The sequence below is a fragment of the Polypterus senegalus genome, chromosome 18 (genome assembly GCF_016835505.1).
Source record: "Polypterus senegalus isolate Bchr_013 chromosome 18, ASM1683550v1, whole genome shotgun sequence".
Classification (NCBI taxonomy): domain Eukaryota; kingdom Metazoa; phylum Chordata; class Cladistia; order Polypteriformes; family Polypteridae; genus Polypterus; species Polypterus senegalus.
This window is the reverse complement of record NC_053171.1, coordinates 41,943,505-41,961,548: the sequence shown is the minus strand read 5'-3', so window position 1 is coordinate 41,961,548 and position 18,044 is coordinate 41,943,505. Positions and strand designations below refer to the sequence as shown.

General features: G+C 39.6%; 1 protein-coding gene across 3 annotated transcripts; it reads right to left on the bottom strand.

Moving 5' to 3' along the window:
* Positions 1 to 1,183: 1,183 nt before the first annotated feature.
* On the bottom strand, positions 1,184 to 12,658 carry ngb (neuroglobin). Of its 3 annotated transcripts, none has more exons than XM_039741849.1 (5): positions 12,531 to 12,658; positions 12,020 to 12,222; positions 7,744 to 7,852; positions 4,334 to 4,453; positions 1,184 to 1,604 (listed from the first exon to the last, which is right to left on the bottom strand). In XM_039741849.1, the coding sequence occupies exons 2-5, from the start codon at positions 12,127 to 12,129 to the stop codon at positions 1,452 to 1,454; spliced, it is 492 nt and encodes a 163-aa protein (XP_039597783.1). In that variant the 5' UTR covers positions 12,130 to 12,222; positions 12,531 to 12,658; the 3' UTR covers positions 1,184 to 1,451. The 3 variants fall into 3 exon arrangements, with proteins under 3 accessions (XP_039597783.1, XP_039597785.1, XP_039597784.1); XM_039741851.1 differs by lacking the exon at positions 12,531 to 12,658 and adding an exon at positions 12,405 to 12,521; XM_039741850.1 differs by lacking the exon at positions 12,531 to 12,658 and adding an exon at positions 12,327 to 12,411.
* Positions 12,659 to 18,044: the final 5,386 nt, after the last annotated feature.

The window sequence follows — 18,044 nt, the reverse complement described above, 5'->3', positions numbered from 1 at the left end:
ATCAGGGAGTCAAGTGAAGGGAAATGTGGGCAAATAAAATGGGAGCTTGAACTGTCCTTATATTTTGTTCTTTTGCCTTTCTGATGACTTCTATGGCTTACTGTAAGTTTCTATAAATACATTGTTAGAAAATCAAAAACATAAAGTATCCGGACACAATATTGAGATGACTTATCTATTAGCTTACCAAATGATCTCAATAGGCTGCAGGGTCTCATCTTAATTGCCAATCCACTAATGATTCTATGGTTTGGCCCTTTTGGATATGATTGCTTACTTCCAGTATTACTTTGGGTTTATCCTCCTGTTTGCTCTGGCAACAATTTTTTGATTTCATTTGTAATAAAGTCCTCTTTCTTTACATTTATTGTTGGATCTCCTCCTCATGCATAGTTGCCTAAACAGCTCTTTCAGATTCACTTACATGGTGCATTTCACGCGGTCAGTCTTGCATTTTGAGGTACTTGTTTTCACCTTCCACACTCAGAACTGCTTTGCCATTTTCTCATTTGCTTACATTAAAAAGCTTAATGTCCTTTAGCTGTACATTACTCATACCCTGTTGGTCTGTGGTAGCTTCTCTCTGGAGTTTTTTTCCACATTATAACTATCTTGTAACATGGAAACCAAATGACAACATCATGGTCAAGAACAAACTTAAACATAAGCTCCCAACCTAAAATCTGAATTTTTCATTTAATTGCCAATGTTCTGTCTAGGTGAGGACAATGATGAGTCTCTAAGGACTTCAGAGTCCATCTAATAAGTCATGCTTTCTAGCTCCAGGTGCCTCTATTGAGTCATTTGCCATCAGTCGGTCCATACCCATCCACTTTCTTCTACTGATTCACATCATTTTCCAACCTCTGCAAATTTGTTGATTGTATTTTTGTCTAAAGCATTGTGGAAGACAGGGGACACCACAGAGCCCCAAAACCCAGATACACCTGACAAGCATACAGTCATGGGTTCATGGGATTATTTTATTATCCACAATGCCTTTCTTCAAAAAGATAATCACTTGACAGTAATTACTGATTGTTTCTCCATACATACTGTACATATCCTCAATTGGATTAGGTGGGTTTAAGTTTATTAAGATATATTAGTACAAAAAACAAGTCGTCTGCATGTGCAGCACAGAACATCCCTTGTGCAGTATGAAGAAATAAACAAATAAGCACAAACAGCAGATAGAATAATTCAAGAGAAAACCAGATTTGAATTGAAGAGAAAAAAGGCAGATCTTTCACCAAGGTTTGAAAGTCATGTTTGAGACAGTAAGCACCCAGGGCCTGAGGCGCAACAACACTAAAACCCCATCCAAACAGCACCTTTAACTGTGGGTTTAAACTACATCCAACGTTTGTTTGTCATAAGCTCATTCATCAACCTCTGTCACAGTGGCCTGCAGCTTTGAGACAGACCCTGAACTTTTGGTCCTCTTTCTTTCACTTGCTGTTGCTTCCTCCATTACTAGACCAACCTCTGCTCATTGCTTCCACCACCAACGAATAGAGCTGAACCCAGGCATCCCTGATTTCTGAGGTGTAGGCCGTTTGTAGTCCACATTCAAGCATGTAGAGGAACGACTCGCCGACCATCTGAGTCAAGCAAAACACAAGAAACACATATGCAGCAATGGCAATTTCATGAAAGTAAATAACTTACATGCAAAACAGTTCCTTGCCATTGTCCATTTTTTTAATTTGAGTGCTGGAAACAGACATAGCAATGAATTCATAATTACAACTAAAGCTGATATTCTGTGATATATTCTGTGGTAGTTGCTGGACCATGTCAGTTTAAATGAGTGAAAACCATTGGCCGTGTCTAATTACAGACAGAGTGATGACTGCCTAGCACAGTTATACTCACCTCTTTTTCTGACAGCCAATAGCGTACTGCAGACAGAGCCTGTACTGTATGAAAAGTTCAAAACTACAGAGAGTTCAGCTGCAGTCCTAGCCCTTTAATCGTTTTTTTTCCATTTTGTCATGGTATGCAAAACACAAGACAGCAGACAGACAAATTTCTCTACTGTTTGTTATGTCCTAAGCCCCCGTGTCCCTTATTTCTCATCACTGCATGAAATGCATTGTACTTCTGGATGAGTATTTATTGGTTATTGGTTATCAATTCTCATGCACACAGAGCCCACCCTATGACTAAAGATGGACAGAGTGGTTGCTCTGATGCTAAGGATCTGTACTGGTATGCTGCCAAGACAGCGTGGGAAGTTTAGTTCTGGAGTGACATATTCACCCGTGGTGTGTCACCTCATTTAAATCCTCACAAACCGCCTCCATTGCCTGGAGAAGGGGTATGTGTCTGTAGTGATGGCTATCACATGATAAAAAAGATCATTCAGGGTTCATCTGTGATATGGCTCTCCGTTGTCTTCTTCCATGTTCTGGTTCTCATCTTCATCCTCCCTTATCCTAACAGTTCTCCTACTAACTCTTTGAGAAATATTTGCCTCCATTGTTGTCCAAACCAAGAGAACTAACCTGTTTTCTAGCAGACCCCTGTGACCCTGTGTTCGGATTCAGCATTGCCAGAAGTTGCCGGTTCAAATCCCCGTCACTGCCAAAAGAGATCCTACTCTGCTGGGCCCTTGAGCAAGGCCCTTAACCTTCAATTGCTCCAGGGGCGCTGTACAATGGCTGACCCTGCACTCTGACCCCAAGGTGTATGTGAAAACTAACAAATTCCTAATACAAGAAATTGTATAAGGTGAAATAAAGAACAAAAAAAAAAAGACAAAATCTACGCTGTTTGATTTAATTGAAGCAAGTCTCAGACTAGTTGGAGTGAATCGCTGAGAATATCAGACTAGACGACTGCTTCACAGGAGCGTGACGGCACCACCTCCAATTCTCTAAGATTACGTAAATGAAGGTTATGACTGAAAATTGATTAAAAGTTGCGTAATGTGGCATAGCCTAATACTGGTCTGCTCCAAAATCCTCCTGCACAAAAAATATAGTCTACTTTATAGAATTAGGTGTGCTAATTCTATTTTTAAAATTGGAGTTTCTCCACCACAAAACATTTCCTTACGATATAGGGTTAGGTAAAAAGTGCCATTTTGAAAGAAATTGTTGTTTTTGTTTTAGTTAATAATTTATGTTTCTTCATGCCCAAAATATTATTTGAAGTATATTTGCAGTTAAAAATGCCAGTCTTCCTAATTCTAAATGTTAGATGAGGTGGAAACAGCTCAAAATAGAGTATTCGCTACACATTTTTTGTCATCAGTCACTCACCTAGGCAGGAACAGGAAAAAAAATATTTGTGCATGTGACAAACTGTAAAAGAAACCTGTGATAAGGTATTTTGTCTGCTAAAAATAGTATATTTAATCCCAGAAGTATCTTTTGTCTAGTTGTGTCAGAGGTTTGAGGTCTTCAGATGTGGTGGCCACTTACAAGCCACACACTATATACAATAAAGATTAGTAACTGCTTCTTATCATGCAATAATCATAGGGAGGTTTAGTCTTACTTAGGGTTTTGTCCATTAAGAATCTAAGATAACAGCCATGCAGTTTCACATGAGGATTCTTACCTCCATCCATTCTTACTTTCTGCTTACCTTCTTCATGGCTGATTCTGGTGTGCTGTCACATTTGTTTTTCATCTGTCTGCTGCATCTGTAACACTTTAAATACTTTTTCTAGGACTGCCCTAACCAAGATAAACATGAATGTTTTTTTTTTTCTTACAGATGCCCACTGGGCGGCACGGTGGCACAGTGTTAGCGCTGCTGCCTCGCAGTTAGGAGACCTGGGTTTGCTTCTCAGGTCCTCCCTGCGTGGAGTTTGCATGTTCTCCCCGTGTCTGCGTGGGTTTCCTCCGGGTGCTCCGGTTTCCTCCCACGGTCCAAAGACATGCAGGTTTAGGTGGACTGGCAATTCTAAATTGGCCCTAGTGTGTGCTTGGTGGGTTTGTGTGTGTCCTGTGGTGGGTTGGAACCCTGCCTGGGATTGGTTCCAGCAGACCCCTGTTACCCTGTGTTCGGATTCAGCGGGTTGGAAAATGGATGGATTCCCACTTGTCCACTTTCTCCCATTTAAAAGACTTGTTCTTAAAAAATGTGTGGTTGGAATGAAAATTGTTCTAACGTTCATTCAGCTAATAGTCCCTCCTGCTGGTCTGGAAATGTCACACAATTATCATCGATTTTGATCACATATACTGTAGGTGTCAGCTCTCCTTCAAATGCAAAAATCTTAGGAATACAAACAAATAGATGAAAGAAGACCAGAGCCACATGCAGAAGTAGTTTAAGAAAGATGGTCAACAATATACTCTGAGGGATGCTTACTCACAGTGAATGAATTTGTTTTAACCCCAACAGCCTGGTGCCGCCTTCCTAAGCCTGCCAGGTACTCGTTCAGGGAGTCGAGCTCATCCAGGTGGGTAACAGCTGTGTCAATCACTTGCATCACCTGCCATGTCGAAGAATGGGATTTAAAAGGAGCCATCATATTTTAGTAGCTATCTGTGTAGGCCTTTTTGTAGCAAGTACTACCTCAAACAAGTCACAGTGAAATCAGAGATAAAGGCATGCAACACAAGAGGAACAAACAACATTTTTTGTATATTTACATATGTTTGGGCACAACATGGATCTTTGCACCTTAAAATCAACCATGAGGGTGAGTTCCAACAGGTAAATAAGTATCATAAATAAGAATGAGACAAGATGTGTGACAGTTTCCTGGCTGGCAATGGGTTACCAAGGGTACAATTGTAAGACATCCAATGATAAAGAATGTAAGTAAAATCAGTTTTTTATGAGTACAGGAAATGAGTGAAAAGATCATTCATTTTGTGTCAGTGATTGTCAGTCTGCACATTTATTTATTTCTAATAGAACAACTATATTAAAATCCATTATTTATACACTGAATGCTTCATGTCACTTTACACAGTAAATAAGAGCTTTCAGTAATATTATTAAACATTCTCAGATCTGCTTAATCCAGTTCAGGGTCAAAAGGGACCAGAAACTGTCCCGGCAGCAGTGGGAACAAAGCAGGAATCAGTTGTGATGTGGCACCAATCCATCACTAGGCCTACTCACACGCACACCCACACAGGGCCAATTTGGATTTGTCAATTAGCCTAAACAGCAAGATGTGGAATCATATCCAGAGTACATAGAACAAAAGAAATTTGACAAATGAGAAAAGACCACTCTGTCCATCGGGCTCATGAGCCAGGGACAAAATCCTGGACAAACCATAACATCTTGGTTATGGAAAACTATAGTGAGAGGCAATGATGCTAAAGAGAGAGAGCAATATGATGACCCCATCAGTTGCAATTTAAATCAATGTCACATTACACAACCGTAACTTTTTCTGATAGCCATTAGTGTGCTGCCTGGTGGAGCCAGAGCTGTACGAACGATTAACATGTATGGCAAGTTCAGCCGTGATCTCAGTGCTTTTTTTCCTTTATCCATTCTAACGTTGTACATAAAACATGAGACATTAGACAGACAAGCTTCTCCTGTGTTTGTGAGGTCCAAAATATCTGTGTTAATTGTTCTTCATTAGTGCATTATATGCATTGTGCTTCCAGATGAGCGTTCATTCTTTTTCAGCACGCATGCATTCCCACCCATATTTGATCTTGTTAGAGTGAATGATGGACTATTTGAAGTGGGTCACCTGGCATTCCACATTACACAACTGCCTTCAGATCCATTAAGATTACATAAATGATAGCCATGACTGAAAATCACTTGAAAAGTTGTCTAATGTGACACAACCTTGAGAAGCGAGAAGAGATCACTTGCTCGTTTGAGCAATTCGGAGTTCCCTTTAGCTCAAATAGGTTAGTCTCAAACACCCTCAATTTGTGGATAGCTTCTTTGTGAGAGAACATGAAATAGAGATGAATGGGGTGCTGAGAAATTTCTAAATGATGACAATAAAAGTAAACAGACATGGAAACAACATACATTTTAAATCCAGGACATTGGCTCTGTGAACTAGCAATGCTATTCGCTGTGTCACTCCATAACCAAGATACAAGTACTGTTATAGCTTAACTAGGATTTTGTCCCAGGCTCAAGTAAAGATTTCTTCACTTTATTAATTTTGAATATTTACTGTTATTGAGCGTGTCTTTTCTGTATAATAATTTCATATTATTTTGTTATTAATATTGTGTTACTTTATTATTTTTCTGTTTAGTATTATGTTAGTAATGGATGTTTAAGTTTTAGTTATCCTCCCTGCTTCCTTAAACTGGATGTCCAAGTGGCAGGACCACATGATGATGCAACGGGGGAGTGGGGTAGCTGTATAAAGGGAGGAGCTTCAGAATGTACTGAATCTTTGACATTATGATTCTGATTGTTACTCTTGTTTTTGTAATGTTTATTGTTCTTTGTGGCCATACTGGATTTTGATAACTGCTGTCATTCAAGATATTGGACTTGTGTTTAGATTTTTGTACACTTTCAGATTTTGTCCTAATAGGTAAAGTAATTTTTGCTCCTTTTTTCCTTCTTGGCCTTGTTTTTCATTAAAATGCGTATATTATTTATAAAGGAGTTTTGTTCTGTTATTGTGGACCTGAGGTTTCACCATGTTCCTCTTGCCTCTCTTAATATATTTTTGAATATTTTTTTAAACTTAATGTGTCCTATTTTGGGCCTGTGTAGACCTCAGCTCACCTGTTGAGTTTGGGTTTAGACCGCCTGGGCCCAGACCATAAGCTGGATAAGGCTGACCTTTTTTGTATTGGTTTTTAGGAGCCAAAATTATTTTTTGTGCTTCTTTGTAGCAGATAACATAACAGAGCACAGAATGAGTAGATACTTGGAGACATAACAGCAAGTTGGTGTCAGTTTAAAGTTCAAGGTTCCTGCCTCTACACTACCCTGTCTTCTTCACTGCTACTAAGAAATATTTAGTGATTTGTCATCTGGTTTAAATCATAAATAAAAACTGTACTTAACATTTTGTCTGTCTGCTTTCATAGCATCAATGATTATACTGTAAATTACAGCTTTGAAATTTCATTAATATCTTTAGTCATTTTAAATTACATAATAATTTAAAATGATGATAGCTTGTAAGTTTCTTCCTTCATATTTCATCACAATGAATTTTAGAGTAGACAAAGGCACAGTTTCAATGTCAACAAATCAATCAATCAATCAATCAACATTTATTTATATAGCACATATTCATACAAAAAAATGTAGCTCAAAGTGCTTTACAAAATGAATAGAGAAATAGAAGACACAATAAAAGATAAACATAAGTCAACATTAATTAACATAGAATAAGAGTAAGGTCCGATGGCCAGGGTGGACAGAAAAACAAAAAACTCCAAAGGCTGGAGAAAAAAATAAAATCTGTAGGGGTTCCAGACCAAGAGACCGCCCAGTCCCCTCTGGGCAATCTACCTAACATAATGATGGAGCTCTGACATCAATAAGGCCTGGCAGGGCAAAACATAAAAGGTCACAGGGAAAACTGTGGATTCTGATCCTGAAATGTGTTGCCACACTCATTTTAATGATGATTTTGTTTTTCAAAATAAGATTTGCTTCTCCAAGTTTTAACCTTCCGTAAATCATTCTGAATCCCCTGGTCTGACACTGACTGAAAATCTTTTTCACATGCTTTGCTTTGCACAATAAGTCCGACTAAAGTCATTTCACAGAATGCTGGCATTGCTGAGATGGATAAGAAGAAGAGATATTTTTTCCTACCTTGTTAATATGTTCTGTGAACTCAGGACTGGACAGGCACTCCTGGGGACTGCTGGAACTAGTATTATACTGAAAAAGCTGGAGAAGTGCTGGGTCCAACTCAAACAATCTGTTGGATTCAAAAGAGAGAAAGCAACCGTGTGATACGCCACGTCAATGAATTCAAATGCAGGTTTTCATTCCCACCATTTTTTTCAATCACAGGTGCATTTGAGTTTTAATTGCTCTCCTTGTTTAATTAGTTCTCTTTTTTTCATCTATTCCAAAAGACATTTATTCCGAAATAAGTTAGTGTCTGTGATTTTACTTTAGTAAGCAAAATCATGCACATGCACAGAATTGCTAATAAGATAATTTTTCTAAATCATCTTAATTCAAATGGTAGAGTCACAGTAGATCAGGTCCTAGCCAAGTAGGTTTGGGCACAAACTATGAGTCAACACTGAATGAGGTACCAGTCCTTTACAGGGTTCACACTCAAAACAAGCCAATTTAGATTCACCCATTAACACAATAGCATACAGTATCTCTGGAGTTGTGGAAGAAAGCCAGAGTGGTGAAATAAAACCCACCCACACACGGAGAGAGTATGCACACAGCACTGTCAGTCAATGGACTTGGATTCAAAATCCGAAGCTGGGAGGCTTAACCTCTATTGCACCACATGGCTGCAAGCAAAGCCATTTTTCAATTTTTCTTCTGAAGTATTTACTTCATTATTAAATCATTTTTTTTCCTAAAATTAGCAATAAATAAAAAGCAGACCTATTATAAGTTACAAAGAATATGGGTTGGAGATAGTTGCACTGACCAGAAAGCAGGAGACAGAGCTGGAGGTGGCAGAGTTAAAGATGCTAAGATTTGCATTGGGTGTGACGAGGATGGATAGGATTAGAAATGAGTACATTAGAGGGTCAGCTCAGATTGGATGGTTGGGAGACAAAGTCAGACAGGCGAGATTGCGTTGCTTTGGACATGTGCAGAGGAGAGATGCTGGGTATATTGGGAGAAGAATGCTAAGGGTAGAGCTGCCAGGGCAGTGGAAAAGAGGAAGGCCTAAGAGGAGTTTTATGGATGTGGTGAGAGAGGACATGCAGGTGATGGGTGTAACAGAACAAGATGCAGTGGACTGAAAGATAAGGAAGAAGATGATCCGCTGTGGCGACCCCTAATGGGAGCAGCCGAAAGAAGAAGAAAAAGAAGTTTCATGCTAAAACAATAAAAATTAATTACCAAGCAAAGCAAACAGAAGCCGTAAAAGAAAGTCATTCCTTTCTACAAACAACAAATGCTGCATCTCTTATTATTATTTATTATCTACATCCTGTGAGACTTGCCCGGACACCACCAGTCGGAGACCACATCTTTCTAAAAAGTCACACGTTTATTAAACACAAGAATATAGTCCAAAACACCACACAATGCACTCAGCAATAAATCTCCCCAATAAACCTTCTTTTCTCAGTCTTTAGCCACCTCTACTCTTCTCCTGGGAGCGTCGTCCTGCTCCCACTCCCGACTCTAGCTCCCAGATTGCTGGGAGGCGGCACCTTTTATTCCCGCCCGGATGTGCTGGAGGTGGCTGGTGACGATCTTCCGGCAGCACTTCCTGGTGTGGCGGAAGTGCTGCCCTTTGCCCCGGAAGCACTCCGGGTGTCCCTGGCAGCTTCCTCCGCAATCTTGCCAAGTGTGGCGGAAGTAATGTTCTCCCAGGTTCTAGGAGGCTTAAAACGCCCCCTGGCAGTGGCCACGGGTCCCAGCGAGTTGGAAAGTCTCTCCTCCTCTCCCGTGGTCCTCTCCTGCTCCAGGGAGGTTGTGTCCTCCTGACCTGGAAGCTTTTACTGCCACTTTCCAGACCTTCTAGGTGCCCCGGTCGGGTAAGAACCCCAGCCGTCTGTGACAATCCACAGTTTCTATTAAAAGGTCTAAATTAAATTTTATAATGTAAAGTGAGCGGTAACACCAAAAAGGACAGGATTACACCAAGAGAATTTACATGATGCTGGTTAATGACACATGCACATGTTTGGGATGTGGGAATAAATCAGTCAAATGTAAGGATGTCCAAATAATTCAGTTTGCCACAGGTGGACTCCAGTCAAGTTCCAGACACATTTCAAGGAGAATTAAAGCAAACAGGGTGCACAATTTGGAGTGCCACAACAAAGGGTCTGAATATTTCAATGCATGAGAGATTTCAGTTACTGCTTTTTAATAAATTTGCAAACCTTTCTGAAAACATGTTTTTGCTTTGTCATTATGGGTTATTGAGTGCAGATTGATGGAGAAACATAGCAAATGTAGTCATTTAAAATATTATATACAATAAGAGTGCACAAAGTGAAAGGGTCAGAATACATTCTGAATCCACTGTATAAAGCTGAACGTGTGCTCATGTGTGTATGTAAGTCCACATTATAGAACAATTTTGTGAAATTTTGCACAGGCTCCCCATTTGGAAAGAAGAAGACCTTAGAATATGTTTCATTCCAAAATTTAGTTGGTGTTCCCACCCCAGGCAGCACTGGGTACCACTGCTTCTCTAAGATAAATGAAGAAGCAATGTGACATTAGCTAAACCCCCAATTCAACCCCCCAAACCCACCACCCCCCACCCAAAAATCATCACCCAAATACCACACCTAAGAAGGCACACACACAAGCAATGTAATTTCAATGGTCCTCCGGTCATTCACTAGTCTCAGGCTGACCTGATACTGCATACACTACAATGAAGATTTACACCTAACTCATTTACACACAAACTATCCAAAATGTAGGACATCATCTGTTGTCAGCTTTGCTAAATTCATTTGTAGGGCAGCAGAGAGCTGGCATGGGCATGCATCGCAGCAGCACTCTATTAACACATTGCAGGGCACACTCATTCAAACCAAGCCAATTTACAACTGACAAAAATACATCTTTGGGGGTAAACCAGAGGGACTGAAGAAAAACCCCTGGGACCCAAAGAGGACATTCAGTCTCTATAGTGCTGGTATTAGAAATCAGGACTCTCGAGCAGTGATGTAGGCAACCTAGGATCAGGATGAATCCTTTTAGGACCCTAAGCAATTAATTTATTTTGAGGCTCATTTCTGCATGGGTTTGCAATAATTATCATCCCAGCATGATTGTATTAAGTATTATTATTATTATTTTTCATGATTAGATGTTTATTAAAACAGACAACAATCCATCCATTTTCCAACCTACTGAATCCAAACACAGGGTCACGGGGGTCTGCTGGAGCCAATCCCAGCCAACACAGGGCAGGAACCAATCCCAGGCAGGGTGCCAACCAACTACAGGACACACACTAGGGCCAATTTAGAATCGCCAATCCACCTAACCTGCATGTCTTTGGACTGTGGGAGAAAACTGGAGCGCCCAGAGGAAACCCACGCAGACACGGGGAGAACATGCAAACTCCACGCAGGGAGGACCTGGGTCTCCTAACTGCGAGGCAGCAGCGCTACCACTGCGCCACGTGCCGCCCAACAGACAACAACAAACAGAAAATAACAGATTAGTCTGCATTTACAAAGGCGGATTACAAAATAAAATTAAAGCAGCCCCCTAATCATATAAATTATTTTATTTGATGTCATACTACTAACCACCTTTAAAGTTGTTCAGAGTAGATTTGTCAGAGCCAGGGCCTAAACCGACAGCAACAAGTACAAAGATGGCACACTAGTTAGTGCTGCTGACTCACAGCTCCAGTGATGCCAATTCCTATTCCGGTGGCATTCTGTGTATAGTTTGCCCATTCTCCTTGTGTTTCCTCTGAGCACTCTGGTTACTGCCCATACTCTAAAGACATGCGGCTTAAGGTAATTTGTAAATGAAATAAAGTGGATGTGTGTAATTGAGTGTACCCTTCCTAAGACTCCTCTCCTATAAAAAAAATTGGTTCTTCTCCTTCAACAAACACTGTTACCCCCAGGACTGAGAGGAGTTAATTAAATGGATGAAATTTCATGAGGTTCAGCAGATTTGGCAAATGAACAAACAAATAAATTTGTAATGTTGAAGAAGTATGTGTAGAATTAATTGTTTATAGGTTTATTATTTTCACCTTTACCAAGTAAAGAGAAATTCATATTTGCATGTGTTAATCAACATGATTGACTTGACATGTAATATGTGAGATAGGGAATAAGTTAGCACAAGGTGACTCCTCTTTAGTGACGGGCATCCCTGATGACTCCCCACTGGAAAATAAGCCACTGCCAGTATTATCAGCCATAGGACTAATCAGAAATGAAAGTACCTGGTGAACATGACAGTTCCATGCGGAAGCTTGTCCTTGCCCAGCCTTTCCCAGCTCTCTCTGATCATCGCCTTATTTCTCTCGCTCAGCCGCACCTCTCCTTTTTCCATCTTGTCTCCCTGCTGTCACTTCTGTTGTGGTATCAGCAATGGCTTCAAAGTTCCATGACCCATCACTCTGCAAGTCACATATTCACTAATACTCTGCAGATCAAACATGATAAAATGTCATTACCCACAAATTAATTTTTAACATTTATTTGACACCACTTTCTTTTGAATTCAACTACAGCTTAACTGCTACTCACAAAGTCTGTTCCTTAATTCTGTTTCACAAAAGCTAGCTGCCCCCTTTTTGTTAGAAAATATGAAAAGGATGCTGAAACCTTTGCGCATGTGTTTTGCTCCTGGCTCCCATCTTTAGTGCCAGGCCCCGCTTGTTTTGTCTTCGTTAGTGCACACAAATGCACATCTTCAGACACACACACACACATACACACACTCAGTTAGACCTTTCTCTGTGTAGGATCTCCTCATGTGTATCTCCGCCTGCGAAAGCCAGTGTGGTGTCCCTGATTATTCGCTATCCTGTTGGCTCTTCCTTCTCAGCTGCTGTGCTCCACAACAGATGGCACTTGCAGCCTCACTGAGAGTGAGGAAAACACACACACACATCATCCACCGAATTTCAGGCAGATGTGCTTAGATCCAGCTGTCAGCATTCATTAACTCCCTCCTTGCCATAGTGCCTGAAATGCCTGGCCTTCTCCTTGTTCTAAACTCTGCAGGAAAGCTTTTATAAAATGCAAAGCAAGAGGGGCAGATTGGAACCAAACAGATGTCTGAGATACACAAGGTACAGCAAGCATTTACTATACAGTACACCTCAGACAGCCAAAGAAAAATTCCTTCAGCTAATTTCTCATAAAAATGGCACAGTTTTAAGCTAAAGAACAAACATGGTGTGGTGAACTCCAGGTTTGCATAAAAGTCAGACAATTACAAGCTGTCAAAGTAGCGACTGACTCCCTAACCTTGGTGTCAGTGACTCTTAGTGTGTCCCAAAGGGAGCCGACTCACCACTTGTATGCCACAGAATGAGGGGAAAGTAGGACATCATTCGTATGGCAAGTCAAGTGAACTTTTGGAAAATTTGGAAAAACATTTAAGATGCCTTCAGTTATCTGAAAATATTTCTCTTTCAAGAAGTCTTAAAAGTTTTTTAAAGATATCCTAAAATAAGTCTGCAGGCATTTTGAGATATCCAAAAAAATGCAATGAAATATTTCAAATTGACTTCCTTTTTACAACGGGACTTCCTGCTGTGGCAGATGGCCGGGGCCCTTGCCCAGCCAGAACGCCCAAAGTGTGGAAGGACCGGGGAAAAGAGGATTTTCAGGACAGGTTCTTCTCCAGGCCTAGAGATGGCAGTCCTCCTGGTTTTCAGTGAGGCCACAGGTTATGAGCAAGGAGGCTCAACCCTATTGGAACTCGTGGCCAATGGACCTTTCCAGGGCCTTATTTGGTCACGCTGCCACCACACCCAGGAAGTGTGACCAGAAGAAGCTTGTTAGGCACCTGGAGTCCATCCAGGTGCCTTATAAAAAGGAGCCACCTCACACCATAAGTGGTCAGAGTCGGGAGGAGAGGACAAAGCCTGAAGAGTAGTGGAGAGAGAAGGACTGGCGGCAGAAGGGACTGAATGGTGTTAGTGGTGTTGCGTCATGCTTACTGGTATTGTGGACTGGTAAAAACTGGAAATAAACGTGTGGAGTGTGGCAAAACTTGTCTCCTGCCTGTCTGTGTCTGGGTTGGGGTGGCGGTACACCCCCTAGTGACTCACTCTGCCTATTTTAAGGTATCTTGAAATTAATTTAACATACCTGAAAATGAGCAGGAAGGTTTTCTAAAATTTCTTGAAATACATTTCAGATACAGTATCTGAAAATGGTCTGGATATGATTTTAATATAGTGTATCAAGAAATTTAAAGAAGATACAGTAGCTTAAAATGCAAGTCAATTATCTTCAAATTGACTCACATTTCAGATATCCATCCACCTATCCACAATATCCTGAGCATGGGAACTTCTAGCCTATCACAACAAGCATAAGGCAGGATTAATCCATGAACAAGGTGGCACTCTATCATTTTAGATATTTAAAATATATTTTGAGGTAGCTCAAATTCTTTTCATGATATCTAAAAATAGGTCTCTCTGCTTCATTTCAGATATCATAAAATGTATTTCAAAATATCTCAAATACATTTTAAAAGACCTTAAAAAAGCCCTGAACATATTTCAAGATATCACAGTTTCATTTTTTGATACCTACAATGCAATTCAAGATATCTCAAATACAGTTCTATCCCAGAATAACTTCCTGTCAATTTTCAGATATCTAAAACACATTGCAATATATCTCACAATAACTTCCTGTTCATTTCAAGATATCTTAAAACAGACCAAAAGTCTCGTAGGAAGAATCTGACATTTTGCAAGAAGTGATTTCTAAATATCTCAAAATGAATTTCACATATCTTAAAATGCATGCAAGTGCAAGGTCAGTTTGAGATATCTAAAACTGGAATTCAGGTATCTTGAAATGCATTTGAGATCTCTCAGAACTCTTTGCAGATATTTTAAAATGTAAAGGAATATATCATGAGACATGTGGAAATGAGTTAAGCCCTTGACCTTTAATTGAGGGACATTACTCTGAAGATGCTTGCGCCTGCTGTTTCTGTAAATATACATTGTAACATTTTTACTACTGTCTTTAATGTATAACTCCGTCAGAATGAAATTACACTTGGATCTAAACATTTTGGAGGAAATTGCAATTTCAGGTTTATATTTATATTCAAAATTTTGACAAACAGTACTTTCCCATAATTGCACTTCCTTCCAGGCAGCATGGTGGTGCAGTGGTAGCACTGCTGCCATGCACTAAGGTGACCTGGGTTTACCTCCTGGGTCCTCTCTGCATGTATTGTGCACAATTCTCATGCAGTTAATGATAGAGGAACCAAGAATAATGTTACTTGGAGGATTTGAATCCAACTAGTATTGATCTAGTTTCTAACTGATATTAGATTTATGTATAAGTCATATTATGTTTGAGCACAAGGTTACTCGTAAGTGCATTGAATGCCAGGGCATCTTAAAGTTTCTGTTTTTTTATTCATTATTTCTCTTAACTAATTTAATTTTATTTCCTTTTCTTGTAACTTTTCCATTGGACATCATGTAAAGCACTTTGAGCTGTGTCCTGAGTATGAAAATATGCTATAGAATAAATGTTGTTGTTGTATATGATGCTTCAGCAGTTGTACATTTTGATATATGGTCATATGTTTTAGATGGCTTCTGAACAGTAGGAAATATTTTGCCCATGATGTTCTTATTTGGAGAAAGGAAAGCTTTGAAATGTCCTGAGCATACCGTTGAAATGAAGAAGGGGCACTTTGGAGAATTCCTAAATCCAATGGAAGCTATTAGCTTAGATGAGTCTGGTCCATTTGTCTAACTAAAGCCAATGTGGTGGTTGGAAGGTGGTGGATGAGATTAGATAAGGAATGTTGAGTGCATTGGTTATGTTTGCAACAGTGAAATAGGGAAGGGTGGGCCTAGCTGGGCTAAAGCCCACCCTGATTGGCCATAGGCCCAGCCAATCATTTCATTGAATATGAAATTTTCCGTTAAATGTTGTATTTGATTGGGTATTTGCTATTTTATCTTTCCATTGGTTTTAAAGTGGTATGTCAAATCCCATTGGTTTACTGAATATTCAATGAGTAAATAAATGGGGCTGTGTTACGGTGTATGTGTAACCTCATTGGTAGTAGTCATTAGACAGTTAACAGAACCATGAGTTGCTGAATTCGACAAACACGAAGAGATAGTTTCATATTTTGAGTGATTATTTCTCATATGGAAAAACAAATGGAAATATCAAGGTTTTTCAAAAAGCCTCATTTAGACGAAGAGGAACGCCTGGGCAGAAATGAGACACACAATATGCAATAATATGCATTTGAGAAAATGACTGGAGCAAACATTTCAATCGAATCTTCATCTGAGGAGACTCTGGCTTTAGCACCCCCAAAAGACAAGGACAGAACCACCAAAAGCTTTATCAGCCATTGACAAACTAGCCACTCAGCCTAATCTGCAATCATTTCCAACAACTATGATGATGGGAAAAACTTGAAGTTTCTTTGCAAAATGGTATGAACAATTCAAATGAATTGAATACAGCATAGTGAAAGATGCAGTGTTCATTTTTGCTCAACTGTTACATCTTTCTATTATATAAAAAAACCTTGGGATGAGACAAGACGTTTATCAAAATTACAACTCGAAGACACATGACATCCGATATGGTGTTCCACAAGGCTCTATCCTGGGTCCGCTGTTATTCTCAATCTACATGCTTCCGTTGGGCCAGATTATCTCAGGGCCCAACGTGAGCTACCACAGCTATGCTGATGACACACAGCTGTACTTATCAATAGCACCTGATGACCCCGATTCTATTGATTCACTAGCACAATGTCTGACTGGTATCTCAGAATGGATGAATAGTAACTTTCTCAAGTTAAATAAAGAGAAAACTGAAATCTTAGTGATTAGCAATAATGGATACAATGAGGCTATTAGAAATAAACTGGATACATTAGGATTAAAAATCAAGACGGAGGTAAAAAGCTTAGGGGTAATTGTTGACTGTAATCTGAATTTTAAATCGCATATTAATCAGATCATTAGGACAGCATTTTTCACTTAAGAAACATAAGTAAAGTTAGACCTCTTATATCACTGAAAGATGCTGAGAAATTAGTTCACGCATTTGTTTTCAGTCGACTAGATTACTGTAATGCACTCCTCTCTGGACTACCCAAAAAAGACATAAATCGTTTGCAACTAGTGCAGAATGCAGCTGCTAGAATCCTAACTAGGAAAAGAAAATCCGAACACATTTCTCCAGTTTTAATGTCACTACACTGGTTACCTGTGTCATTCAGGATTGACTTTAAAATTCTGCTTATGGTTTATAAAGCCTTAAATAATCTCGCCCCATCGTATATATCAGAATGTCTGACACCTTATATTCCAAATCGTAACCTCAGATCCTCAAATGAGTGTCTCCTTAGAATTCCAAGAACAAAACTTAAAAGAAGTGGTGAGGCGGCCTTCTGCTGCTATGCACCTAAAATCTGGAATAGCCTGCCAATAGGAATTCGCCAGGCTGATACAGTAGAGCAGTTTAAAACACTGCTGAAAACACATTACTTCAACATGGCCTTTTTATAACTTCAATTTAACTTAATTTAACTTAATCCTGATACTCTATATGTTCAATTTCCTCATAATAACTATTCATGGTGGCTCTAAAATCCGTACTGACCTCTGCTCTCTTTTTCTGTTTCTTTTTACGGTTTCTCTTTTCCTGTGCCACCTCCACCTACTCAAAGCTTCATGATGCTCCAACAATGATGGACGGATTAAAAGGCAGAATTCTACGTGACCATCTTCATCAAGCCCTTCCGTGAGAACCCTAAATCCAAAGAGGACTGTTTCATTTATGTTAGGTAGAATGCCCAGAGGGGACTGGGGGGTCTCATGGTCTGGAATCCCTACAGATTTTATTTTTTCTCCAGCCGCCTGGAGTTTTATTGTTTTTTCTGTCTCCCCTGGCCATTGAACCTTACTCTTATTCGATGTTAATTAATGTTGATTTATTTTGTTTTCTTATTGTGTCTTTTATTTTTCTATTCTTTATTATGTAAAGCACTTTGAGCTACTCTTTGTATGAAAATGTGCTATATAAATAAATGTTGTTGTTTATCAAGAGATTTTTTCAAGTCCTGTGAGACGAGACTTTGGCCATGAGATTTTTTCAAGTCACGTCCTCCTCTCAACCATATTCAACTACACAAACGGTACTCTCACCCCTCATTCATGTGAATGCTTTTGACAGACACAGTTCCTGCTCTCTTAGCTCTTATAAATTTTAGCGTTT

What these genes read in the sequence shown, in the direction of transcription:
- ngb (XM_039741849.1), bottom strand. Translation starts at nt 12,129, where the DNA reads ATGGAAAAAGGAGAGGTGCGGCTGAGCGAGAGAAATAAGGCGATGATC. An exon ending in GGAACTGTCATGTTCACCAG is followed by an intron (nt 7,853 to 12,019) that starts GTACTTTCATTT and finishes TGAATCCAACAG; the next exon opens with ATTGTTTGAGTTGGACCCAG. An exon ending in TTAAAACAAATTCATTCACT is followed by an intron (nt 1,605 to 4,333) that starts GTGAGTAAGCAT and finishes TGCTTGACTCAG; the next exon opens with ATGGTCGGCGAGTCGTTCCT.